At 40.4% G+C, this 13,609-nt stretch overlaps 1 protein-coding gene across 1 annotated transcript in view; it reads right to left on the bottom strand.

The window, feature by feature from the left end:
* Positions 1-518: 518 nt before the first annotated feature.
* ZNF277 (zinc finger protein 277) overlaps positions 519-13,609 on the bottom strand; it is a 39,076-nt gene continuing 25,985 nt past the window's right edge. Inside the window, exons 6-12 of the mRNA XM_063134024.1 lie at positions 11,862-11,972; positions 8,404-8,536; positions 5,808-5,875; positions 3,262-3,358; positions 2,440-2,482; positions 1,702-1,876; positions 519-879 (exon numbers count right to left, since the gene is read on the bottom strand). Coding sequence (XP_062990094.1) covers positions 687-879; positions 1,702-1,876; positions 2,440-2,482; positions 3,262-3,358; positions 5,808-5,875; positions 8,404-8,536; positions 11,862-11,972 — 820 coding nt within the window. The 3' untranslated portion in view covers positions 519-686. The remainder of the gene's footprint in view (positions 880-1,701; positions 1,877-2,439; positions 2,483-3,261; positions 3,359-5,807; positions 5,876-8,403; positions 8,537-11,861; positions 11,973-13,609) is intronic.

Raw genomic sequence — 13,609 nt, 5'->3', positions numbered from 1 at the left:
TAATCAAGGACAGTTTGACTTAGGCTGCAATCCTACAGCCTGTCAACTGGCCTCCGATGGGCTGTAGAACATTCAGAAATGCCGCTCCACCAACAGAGAGGAGCTCTGCTACCAGGTGATGCTTACGCTCTTGGTATGCTGGCACACATGTACTGGTGCCTGTATTTTGCTGGTGGCATGGAGGATAAGGAACATTCTAGGGTATGTTGTGGGCAGACCTTGGGAGGCCTGGATCCACAAGATCCAAAGCCTCCTATTTCTGCCAATAAGGGAGACATAAACTACTCTGGAGTAAGAGAGCTGGTAAATGATTTCTCCTTCTCTTAGTGTGGGAGGTGGTGGTGGGGGAAACAACACCAAGAACGGAGGGGTGAGGAGGAAGGAAAACCTACCTAACCCACCTTCTGCCCTAGCCACCATGGATTCTTCCCCCTCCTCAATAAAATTGCCTGTTAGTAAAAGTGCATAGAACTACACTGTAAGGTATTAAAACCAAAGTAGCAAATAAAAACACAGAATTTGGGTTTTTTAAAATGCTTTTTTATTTTATTTTTAATTTCAGCTTACCATTCAGAGAGTTGGTCTATTGGGGTTACGGACTCAAATTGCACTGGTAAATTACCAAATCAAATTGTTCCTTGCAAAAAGTAGCTGTCTGCATACCAAGAAAAAAGTTTCATCTGACATCAAGGTTCTTCATTATTTATCTCCTCACGAAGAAGCTGATTTAACACACTGCACTGTTTCAAAGTCTTTATGTTAGAAACATCCTCGCTGATGACAGGCACATCCTCTCTCTGTTTCCCAGCTATCAATTCATCCTCACTGTCCGAGAGCGCACAGAGAAGAGTATCATTTTCATAGGTAGGAAAATAATACCTAAGAAGAACACAGAAGAATATATAATCAAAGGCCCCATTTTACAAACGTACCCTGTGGCATGGGAGCTGCTTCCCGATGACGCAACCCTACACCGCTGTGTGGGTGTATGAATATTGCAACCATGTAGGTGGTGCCAATCACATGGAAAAGACCTGTGCGATCTGGCCCTCCAACACAATTGCAACACTTGCACACATTTCCAGCAGCATGGAGAGCATTCCTGGCAAGTGGCTTCAACACAGGTGTATACACAGACCAACAACCTGTTTTGTTCCATATAAATCAGTACAATTTGTCATTAGATATCCTAGCAGGAGTTTACAGGCTGTTCAAGGGACAAATCAATAATGTTGGAAGACCTTTCAGGATTTCCAGTTCAAGCTTGATTTCTACGGCTTGGAGTGACTATTAATTACCTGTTTTCCACTGTGTGTTCTGAATGGCAATGCCAATTGTTTACAGCACCCAAACACAAATGAAAACATACCTTGTGACAGAAAATGAACTGCCCTTTAACGATATACATAACTTGGTAAATGACCTGCCCTGACTAGCAGCCATATTGCTTCCATCCCATTATAAATTTGTGCAAGGCCCACATTTCAACCACAGAAAACTGATCTATCAGTCTGTATTATGGTCCTTTTAGTCTGATAGTGTGCGGCTATCAGTGACTATTTGTAACATTCACTTGGTCTGCAGAAAAAAAAAGTAGGCCTGAATAACACAGTAAGGGCAGAGAATGCAAAGTCCAAGTTTCAGTTATCAGATGCTATCATGCATTGTCCACAATACTGAAATAAACAAACACACTCTTACTGGGGCTGATCCCACATGGATCTGGCTGGCAGAAGCGCTATATGTTTGGTCTCTTCCATATGATTTACCAACTCCTTTTTTGAATGGAATTTCTCCTGGCAACTGTAACACTGACACTGGTGGACCTCTCTCCTGATGAAGTTCACTAATTTTACTTGCTGGTAGAAATTCAAACCTAGCAAACAAACAAAAAAACTATTTTAAAGCAAAAATAAATAAATCATAACCATTTGAAAAACTCACAACTCCCAAATAAGACTATTGAAACAAAGGAAGGGGCTTAAAGAGTGTTATGGATATTAAATCAGTAAGCAGAGTACAAGTTCACACCTGTATATTTGCCAGTTAGCTGAACAAGAAGGCTATCTATGATTGAGCTTAGATAGAAAACAAGGCATACTCAAGACACACATTTCTGCCATGCCAATGCGTGTATATATATCACTTCTGTGTTAGAAAGTAGATGTGCAGTGTAATCCTATAGCTTTTTACTCTGAAGTAAGACCCACTGAGTTCAGTAAGACTTACCCCGAATAAGTATGGAGAAGACTGCAACCCTAATAGACTTTTGAATAAAATATTTCATAGCTCAACCTGTAAATTGACATGGTTTCATTTAGCATTAATGAAATCAGCAGATCTCAGGCTTATAGAAAGAAAATAGAACTTTTTGATCTCCTTGGTTTCTCAAAAACTTCTGCAAACAGTTGCTTTACTCCCAGTATGTGCTTAACTCACCATGCTCAGACTTAATTTTTAGCAGGCCGAATCCATGGGCCTCCTGCGGTTAGAAAGAAAGAAAAAAAGAGAGGGGTTCCAATTTTGAATGCTTTTAATGTTTCAAGTTCAATGATTAAACTTAAGTATATAAACACTTGGCACAAACTAAATAACGAGGCACTATATGCAAAATTATATAATTTAAAAATATTACTATGTTATTGCTTAAGAAGTTCTCAATGATACTTCAGTTAAGGAGCTGCATTGCATTAAATCAAACTCTTGTTCCATTTAGCACAGTACTATTTACTCTGCCAGAACTCTACTTGCTTCCTGAAACCTGTAAACTGGGTACACCAGGGACAGAAACTGGGGTCTTCTGCATTCAATATGCATGGCCTATTGATGAGATAGATCGCCCCCCAAGTAAATTGTTTACAGTACTAAACTTTATTCCACGTTCTCCTTACTATTAAGTTCAATCCAGGCTTATTTATGTTTAGAACGGACTAACTGAAATCAATGGGACAAGTACATCAAAACTAACTTAAGTCCCATTGATTTCAATCACTCTACTCCAAGTATAGCCACCTGGGAGTAACCCTCACTGAAACCAATGGGAATTATTACAAAGTAAACATGCATAGGATTGCACTGTAAGTCTGGATACAATGCTATGAATAAAAAGTATGCAACTCTGCTTAAGGTGGTTAGTAAGTTCCTCACTGCCAAGACTCGTATAGCAGTGGCTTTTGTACTAAAACAGGGCATGCTGATGCAATAAAAAACGATACACATTTCCCAAAGGAAGATCTAATATAAAGTGCACATGCCTCTTACCTCCATGTGAACATAGAGCTTTTCTGTGGTCTCCGTCTGCTTCTCACAGAAGAGGCAGACCACACAAACAGGATGTTCTTCCCAGTCAGACCAGTCTCTATAAGGAAGCATTTAAATTGGAATTGGGTGTTTTGGGACTCTTTTTGAATGTTACACAGATGCTGTAGACATGGAAAGTCATTTTGCTTTAATTTATCTGCTTCAAGTTATTATATTGACAAAAATAGTACTTAATTAGTACTTAATAGAAACTCCTTTCAAGCGCAAACTTATGCATGTTTAGACAGAAAGAAGGCTCACAACTCCCAGCTGCATGCTTGGCTGGGGCATCCTGGGAGTTGTAGGACTTTTTCTGTCTAAACATGTGTAGGATTGTACCTAGTTCCAGCCCAGAGCATACTTCAGTTCCAGAGCCCTTTCATGTCAGGCTGTCTCTCTCTAATATCTTTAGTCAGACATCACTTATATCAAACCAACAACAACAGGCAGCATTGCTTCTCCATTATGTAGGCTTGAATAACTTCTATTATTTCATACAACAAACAATTGCTGAATGCAGGCCCTGTTCAGAAGACACCTTAAACCACGGCTTTAACCACGGTGAATACGGCAAAAAGCCTTATTCACCATGGTTAAAGCTGTGGTTTAAGGTGTCTTCTGAACAGGGCTGCCAACATGGGCAACTTGTGGCCTTCCAGATATGTTGGCTTCCAACTACCATCAGCCCTGGCCAGCATAGCCAATTGGGAAACCTGATGAGAGTTGCAGGTGAAAACGTCTGGAGGGCCACAAATTGCCCACCCCTGGTTTAAAGCTATACATCTAGCAGAAGGAGAGGAGTGTTCTTAATTTAAAGTAGCATTTACACGGTCATATTCCCAGCTCTATGCTAAACATGTAAGACAATACCTCACTTCAATAAAAGGTTTTTCTCTCAGTTCACTCAGACAATACCATCTCTATAGCAATCAGAACCATTAGCTACTGGCCATACTTTGAAATAGTAGCTAGGAAAGGAATTTCATTCTAATCACAATGGCTGTTTCACCTCTTCTTAACCTTGTTTCCTTCCCACCCCAGAACTTGAAATGAAGCCTTAAAGAAAGGCTGTGAAATTTTGTGCAGTAAATGGTTTGAGGCAAAGATATACTGCAAATTGGTGAACATTAACAATATGCATTTTGCAACCTTCCTTAGGGCATGTGTGGATAACTGACGCATTGCGTTATACGTGGGGCTGCCTTTGAAAACGGTCCGGAAGCTTCAGCTGGTACAAAACAGAGCAGCCCGTTTACTAACAGGGACTGGCTGGCGAGATCACATTATGCCAGTCCTTTTACAACTTCATTGGCTGCCAGTCCAGGTCTGGGCCCGATTCAAAGTGCTGGTATTGACATTTAAAGCCCTAAACAATTTGGGGCCAGGTTATTTGAAGGAACGCCTCCTCCCATATGTACCTGCCCGGACCTTAAGATCATCCGTGAGCCCCTGCCAAAGGAAGTGAGGCAGGTGGCTACTAGGAGGAGGGCTTTCTCCACTGTGGCACCCCGGTTGTGGAATGAGCTCCCCAGAGAGGTCCGGCTGGCGCCTACACTGTACTCCTTTCGTCGCCAGCTGAAGACCTTTTTATTCTCTCAGTATTTTAACACTTAATTTTAACTTAAATTTAAATTTTACTGTTTTAACTCTGTATTTTAATCTTATATCAATTTTGCTACGTGGTTTTATCCTGGTTGTGCTTTTTATACTGTATTTTGTATTTGTGCTTTTAACCTGTTGGTTGTTTTATTATGGTTTTAGTTTTTGTGAACTGCCCAGAGAGCTTTGGCTATTGGGCGGTATAAAAATATAATAAATAAATAAATAAACTGACCCTATATTTTTCTTCCTGGCCCTAAGGCATCCTTCCCTAACCTGGCAGCCATTGCCCATTCTGACTTTGGATGATGGGAACGGTAGTCCAACACAGGAGAGAGGCTGCAGCTCAGTAGTAGCACACATGCTATGCATGCCGAAGGTCCCAGGTTCAATCCCCAATACCTTCAGGGAGCACAGGAAATACTGCCTGAAACCCTGGAAAGCCGTTGCCAGTCAGTGTCAACAATCCTGGGCTTGATGGACCAATGGTCTGATTCAGTATAAGGCAGCTTCCTATGTTCCTAACAAATTTGGAGGGCACCAGGTTGAAAAGGCTGCCCTAGAAAGTACATAGAAGCAGGAGGAAAACACACTCGCTCATTCACTACTGCAAGAACTCTGGTAATTAGACATGAGATACTGGGACTCTTCTGGTACCTTCCCCTCTATGCATTCTTCTGGAATCTTCTCTGGGGCCAGCTAAAGCGCAATAGAGCAATGAAGTTGTGAAAATTAAGTGCCATGGCTGCTTCTAATAGTTTTAAAACACTGGCAATCCAATTCATGAATCTCCTCTGTCATGACTATTTCGTTCCTGAACGTCATGGCTTCCAATATCATGTATCAAGCCTCTAGGGTACATTTGCCACTTCCCTAGCCCTAAAATATAAAACAAAAACTTAAATTACTCTTCCTGGCTGTTTAACAATTCTCGGTCATCTTCTGACTGAACCTCTTCCCAGGACTTTCCAAATTCCTGAAGAGAAAAGAAAACATCTTGAGGTAACACAAACCCACTTTACTTTAGAAACAGCCTAAGTTCTAAGTCTTAAATTAGTCTTTGATATCCAATGTAAATATTCAAGGTAAGGTTATACTATGTCTTCCACGTATAAAATATTTACAAAGCAGCAGAAAAGCAAAAGTTAATTCACTTCCCTTTGTAAAACCGATTATGCATTGTACTAATAGCCATGCAAGGAGATGAATGCCTTCATCAAGGATGCATAATATATAGGATACTGCCCCAGAGCTCAGACTTTTGCTCTGTTTTATTATGCAATCTCGAACAATATGCTTTACTTTGCAAATTTACTACATTTTGTAAAGGTTGTTACTGATACCTATGTGTCAAGAGGTTCCAGTTAGCATTGATGTATCTAGGAACGCTAACAGTCCAGGAAGACTGGCTTTGGATGATGGAACCTGTCAAAAAATCTGGAGGGCACCAGGTTGAAGAAGGTTGGGTTATGACAAATAAAAAGAAAAGAAAAGGAGAGCAGCCCCATTCATTAATCGGAGGTTTCAAAGCTGCTACAATGTGTCAGGTAAATGGAGCACTGGCATAAATTGCTAGAATAGCCCGTAACAAAATGTCATTATAGATTAGGGAATTAAAATCCTGTAATTAATTCAGAGAGATGTTAGTCTCTAGGGTAAACTCTCCAAGAGCGGCCAGATTCATTAACATTGCCAGGATAGTGAGATAATGCCAGGCAGTTAACAACCCTCTCGCCTTACAGTCCCCTCAAGAGTACCAGGTAGTCTCCTATGGAAACCGTTGCTTCTAACAAATTAGCTGCTAGTTTTTAATGAAAAGTTAACAACTGGGGGGGGGGGGGAGGGAGGGGGGAAAGCTCTCCTCCCTATCCACTATTGTGAAATCAAGTGATCCACAAGTTTAAAATCGGAAAAGCTTCTGCTTTTTTAAAAAAGCTATTCCAGCTTTTTAGTTATTTCCAGATGCATTTAAACATGTGGGAAAGTTGCCAAATAGCTCCATTGTTGGATAATCAAACTATTGAATTGTCCAATGGCTTGCCTCCTACCTTCCAGTAGAGCAGCCTTGCATTTATATCCTGCCTTTTTTCCTTCAAGGAACCCAAGGCGGTGTACATAATCCGCCTCCTTTCCATTTTATCCTCACAGCAACAATCCTGTGAGGTAGGTTGGGCTGAGAGTCTGTGACTGGCCCGAAATCACCCAGTGGGTTTCCATGGCCAAGTGTGGACTAGAACCCAGGATCTCCTGACTCCCAGTCCAACACTTTAGGCACTACACCACACTGGCACCACAACTTCATCATCCACAATCAGCAGGACAACCAGCAGTTGTAGAGGAAGGAACAGCCTTTACCACTGGGATCAGTTCACCCAGGCATCCAGAGCAGATAGGAATATCCATGCAATGGAACACAGGAGTGACCCCAAGACCTATGCACCCACCCACCCCAGTCATAAACTGTAATGAGAACCAGGACGTATACATGGTGAGGCAAGCGTGGCATGTGTGTAGGTAGGTTCTGGTTTTTATTACAGCCTCCCACCTGTGCCTTGGCAGGTTGATCACACACCTAAGCAATATTGGGCTCTCAGAGACATGGTTTGCATGATCAACCATGGGTTCTTTGTGAGCATGTGGGAATGAGCAAGATTGCTGGTTCCCACTTACTTGCCTGCTTCTGCTTTCCTAATGTTATGTCCAATTTTGGGAACTCTGTTGTTTAGGACTTAGATAACCCAAGCTAACCCATGTTTGTTGTTGGGTTAATTCTGGGTTGCTTAACCCCTAATCAACCCAAAGTTTCTGGTTCAGACCTAACAACAACCTTGGGTGTTCCTGGGTTGTTTAGGAAAGCATAAGTGATGAGTGCATGGTACACTCACTAATGCATGGTAACCACTGAACTATGGGTTAAGCAACCCATACTTACCTGTTATGTCTGAACCAGGTCAGAGAGTCTTAATACAAGGTAGATCAGCAAAACTATGACCCACACAACATCTTCAGAATAACAACACAGCTCCTAATTCACAAGCAACAACTACATTAAGAAAAATTCTAGAACACTAGCAATGCCAGAGAATTTATTACCGTAACGGAGTGTTTTACAATATTTATTTCCCAATAAAAACGCAATTATGAGGCAATAGTATTCCATTTTTGTCTTATTGGAAAAATTGTGCATGTTTTTTAAGTAATGGTTCATGACCTGTCAATGCTTCAGGATGTGTAATAATGAACAATTAGAAGTTACACACCTGTCATTTCAATTATGTCAGCCTGCATTTAGTGGAATGCATTTAATATCAACGGGGAAATTAATACAGGTTAGTGAAGACGGTTTCACATTGTCATAAGGGTTGGCTTGGATAAACGTATCACTTGAATATTTTGTTTTAAATCTAGTGTTTTAATTTTGTAATTGTGTGTTAAATTTGTAAGCTAACTAGAGGGGGCTTGCTGTCTGGAAAGGTGAAATATCAATACATACATACATCTTACCAGGTAATTAATAATATAAAATCTGTCATATTCTCTGTTTTTGGCATTGATTCTACGATGCTGCTTCTTTCTCATGTGATCCTTGAGTGTGTTCTTATCTCGAAATGTTTTTTCACAATACAGGCACAGCAAACTAAGATAAAAACAACAAAAACAACAAGCTATGAGGGCAATAATGCAAGTAACCAGCCTGTTATTTCCCACAACTTTAGCAGAAGAAGTTTGCTTTAATGGACAAGGCATGATGAGATATCTGGCAATATTAAGCATGTAAGATCACTAGGGAATTCAATTTAAAAGAAAGAAAAAAAGAAAGAATGAAACATGTGGTGTATATATTCATCAAGAAACAAAGAGAGTGAACCGATGTCCGTAAATATATAAAATCAGATCATTTTTTAAAATTAGTGGTCTGGTCTTGTGGAATTTATGGGATTACTGATTTATTGGAATTAATTAACTTTTTTACATATCTGTAAACCAATATTTAAGCACTTTCCTGTATTGTATCCTTAAACAATATTAGATATTGTAATAAATGCATTCTACTAGAAGACTTTATATAAGCCTAACACAGGGAGCCAAGGAATCAAGTAATACTTTAAAAGTCACAAGAAATTGAAGTAAGTTTTTGTCTAAAAAATTATATCCAAGCATAAAATCACTACAGCTCAACAAGCAAAAATACTGAGCTTGTTAGCTACTGGCAATGTTCAGTATTGCATAGGAATGACTTTCAAGGCTGAAAAACTGGACGGACTCAATATGTAAAGCAGCTTCCCCCAATCTGGTGCTCTGCAGCTGTTTTGGACATCCAACATTCCTGACAATTGGCTGATGGGTTCCTGACTATTAGCTGGAGCCAATGGCTTTTTCAGTTACAAACATCTGGAGGGCATCAGGTTGGGGACAGCTGAGGTAAAGACTATTGCAAAAAATGTTGCGTTACAGTACAGAAGAGCATCAAGAACCTCAGTAATTCATCAGGTTTGGCAGTGATTGTGCTTGACATTAATATAGCGTCAATTGAAGACTCCTTCCCCATAAATCTGTTTCTATTTCCTGAGCATGAGGGACAAGGAATGTTTGAAGCACTGAAAGGTTCAGAGATAAATGTAACGGAACTGGATTTGTCGTTTATCACGAGCATGTTCGCATATTCAATTGGTAAGAAAAAGGACTGCTCTTTCTCCAACAAGCACACACACATGTGCTTGCACTCATATTTTCTCCCTTCAGATGGCCAAAGTGTCCAGGGATTGCATTTAGACACTAGCTCCAAGATCTAAATTTACTATTCATTCACCTATATAAATAACTAGCCTGCAGCACAAATACCATCTATCTTACTTATTCAATTCCCAGGTTCCCTTTAGAATCTTCTCAAAACCCCTTTTCCTCCAGTGGAATCCACCACAGTTGCTTTGTAACACTGAAGTATCTATCCACTCAGATAATTCATTCTCCATGGAAGCAGTTCTTAGATAACTGAACTGCTTCTTATAACTGGTTTCATTTCAAATTCCAGTTCTTTTAACAAATGCAAAGAGCAGGGTAGAAGTTGGCAGCTGACATCCACCCAACTTCCTTCCCTTTTTGGTTTCTTTCTGAAAAATGATAAAAAACATGAAAACAGGCTGATGGGGACATAGCAAGACTCTCATACATTTCCCAACTTAGAAAAACAAGAAGGGGTAGCCTACTATTGCGTAATGTCATTCATAATATCTCGAGCAGTTGCCAAATAACCACAAGCGGTTTTAATTGAACAAGAACAGGGAAGATTTTAGGATACAAAAGACACTACCTTCCGGCAGCAGCCTTTTCACTCTGACTAATTGTTAGGAACAGCATTTCTGAAATATTTCCATGATCAATAAGATCCTTTGCAATCTGAAACCCAATTTCTCTCACCAATCCTAGGTATGAAAGCTATTGGACCTGGGCTCAAAGAGGAGATGGTTTCTGTGAGGATAATGATATCACAGCCTTCCAAAATAATGTGGAGGCTAGAATGCCTTTTGCATTCTAGCCTCCACATAACCTAAGAGGCGTGGGAAAACCAGTAAGCACTGAATACACAGTTTCAGAATAGATAAATCTGTCTAGAACCAAAGCCTAGAGATATGCCTTATAGTTTGACCTCACATATAGAATATACAGCAGGGATAGGCAACCTGGTGCCCTCCAGATGTTTTGGCCTACAACTCCCATCATCCCTCACAACTGGCCATGATGGCTAAGGCTGACAGAAGTTGCAGGCCAAAACAACTTGAGGGCTGCAAGTTGCCCAACCCTGGTAAACAGCAAAGTAGTAACAAGGGGTGAGGGGAAGAAGAGAAGGGAAACATATACACAATTTAGAAGCAGGGGGAGCACAGGCCTAATCCGGCCCACAGAGGCTGCCAATCAGAAGGCTTCTCCCTGCTCCACACTGCAAGGCCATCCCAATCCCCAGGCCTCTAGCCCTTGGGTTTGAGCTCCCAGGGCCTTTGGGAGGAGGCGGGAAGAGGAATCCCCTTATGTCTGTTTTGTGGTAGTTTATTCCCCCTCCCCCCATTTTTTTTAGTATACATACATGGATTTGTATGCACCCATATCAATGTATTCAATTCAGCTGGACTACTACTTCCCAACTTAGTTGGACTACAACTTCCCACATTATGACAATAATGGAAGAAGAATTTGTATTCTACAAGGAACAAGCAAACATGAATAGTCCAAAATTGTATCCATACACCGTCATTTTCCTGGGGCAATTAACATTTCCTAGTACAGAAATTATCTGTATAATAACCTCCTCCCAAAAAGAAGGAACCACTGGACCTTGCCAAAACATATGTTTAAAAGAAGCATTAGCTGTATTGCACCACCAGCAATAAGCCAAATTAGGTAACTTCTTAAAGAGACATTGTGCTGTCCAGTCAACACACAGCAAATGCTTTTACTGAATAAGATGCAGCCTAAGATTCACAGATGCCAAAGCAGCAATCAACTGAATAGGCAAAATGGGACAATCCAATTCCCTATTCCACTCCTGCTAAAATCCCTATACATCATATTTATTCACCGACAACAGGTATTCATAGACATGGCTTGTGGGTTGCCTTGCCTGACCAGTCTCAAAAAGTGCTTCTAATAATGACAGAGACTCTAATGCTGCAAAAGCAGCCAAGCCAAACCTAGATACTAACGAATGCTGCAATTGGAAGAAGGCCCTTGTTGTATCCTTCACTGTCTCATCTCAACTTTTCATCAAGAGTTCAGCTCACCCACCTTCAGTCCTTTCCAGCTCCAATTCCTCAAGTTATTTTCCTCTCTCCTCCAGTTATTCCACTGGGACAAAAAGGATCCTCTCTATTGAGTTGCTAGAAGGGTTGGCTTGGAGCAATATAAACTTATTTTTTAAAATTGATGGCAAAATAGCCCAAAGGCAGTAACCTAGGATGCTTATGTACCTGTCAAGTTTCTTCTGTAGAAGATCCAAGAACTCCTTACAATTTACAATGTTATCTGGCAGCCCAATATTGAACGCGTGCTCATTGGCCATGTGATTGAGAAGGACTGATCTACAAAAGAAAAATTCAAGTACAGCATTAGATACTTCGTGCAGTGTAGTTTTAGGGCAACTTCAAATATAGGAAGAATGCCTGAAGCATGGGCCTAAAGCTGGTCTTAATACCCAGGTATGTACAAATCCCATTTGAAGTACAATATTAAATCACAACTAAGTCACTGCACTGCTTCTTTTGCTACCAGAAATTATTTGCACTCAACTGCAGAAAATCTGGATTTCAAGCTTTATAAACCTAGTACCAAACAAGTTAACAGCAATGATTATTTTTCTAGCAGCGAAAGGAGGTTTTGTGAAACTGAAGTAGAAAGGGTACATTCCAGACTTATTGCCATCGGACAGTAGCGTATCATGACTTTGGATTTCCAAACGGCTTTTAATAAAGTCCCCCACCAAAGACTCCTGAATAAACTTAGTAGACATGGAATAGGAGGAAAGGTCCTCTTATGGATTAGTAACTGGTTAAAGAACAGAAAACAGAGAGTAGGAATAAATGGTCAATTCTCCCGATGGAGGGAAGTAAATAATGGGGTCCCACAGGGATCGATATTGGGACCAATTCTTTTCAACTTACTCATAAATGATCTGGAATTAGGAGCAGTGAAGTGGCCAAATTTGCTGATGACACCAAATTATTTAAGGTTGTTAAAACACAAAGGAATTGTGAAGAGCTCCAAAGGGATCTCTCCAAGCTGGGAGAGTGGGTGTCCAAATGGCAGATGCAGTTCAACGTAACCAAGTGTAAGGTGATGCATGTTGGGGTAAAAAACAAAACAACTTCAAGTATAATCTAATGAGATCTGATCTGGCAATGACCAGACAAGAAAGAGATCTTGGGATTGTGGTGGACAGCTCGATGAAAATGTCCACCCAGTCTGTGGCTGCTGTAAAGAAGGCAAACTCCATGTTAGGCATTATAAGAAAAGGAACTGAGAATAAAACGGCCAGTATCATCCTGCCCTTATACAAATCTATCGTGCGACCACACTTAGAATACTGTGTACAGTTCTGGTCACCACACCTAAAAAAAGATATTATACAGCTGGAAAAAGTGCAGAAAAGAGCAACTAAAATGATTAAGGGGCTGGAGCAATGACAACCAAGAAGGGCTCTGGCCCTTTAACTGCTTGTTGGCTGTGAGAGCCACAGCAATTATTACTGTTCTGATCAGGGTGAAGTAGCCATTCCAGAAATCTTTCTTCATTCTCTAGCAGTTGCCCAGCCTCTTTCCTTCCACTTACTGCCTCCTCCAGCTTACAGACAGGGCCTGACACAGCAGCTTCTCTCTCTCTCCCCACGCTATCACTTGTTCAATCCTGCTAAGCCTCAGGTATTGAAAGAAAAGAGGGAAGTAGGGAGTGAGATGTGCTGCAGTATAGGGGTGTAAAATTTCTGAAAATTTTGAAGCCATAGGGGGGAAAACACTGGTTTTTTAAAACATTTTTTTTTAAAAAAATGGATAAAAATGTAATATTAGCACTTTTTACAGACTGAAAGTCACTTTGTTACTTTAGGAACTTAAAATATAACTATGTACAAGGTTTGGTATAAAATTACCACATTTGGTATATTAAAAGTACAGTATATTCAAGTAATTATTGTGTATTGAATTTACTTTTTTTAATTTTTACT

Source organism: Elgaria multicarinata, chromosome 9 (assembly GCF_023053635.1).
Source record: "Elgaria multicarinata webbii isolate HBS135686 ecotype San Diego chromosome 9, rElgMul1.1.pri, whole genome shotgun sequence".
Classification (NCBI taxonomy): Eukaryota; Metazoa; Chordata; class Lepidosauria; order Squamata; family Anguidae; genus Elgaria; species Elgaria multicarinata.
Note: the sequence above shows the minus strand (reverse complement) of the source record. Positions and strands in the feature narration are given on the sequence as shown.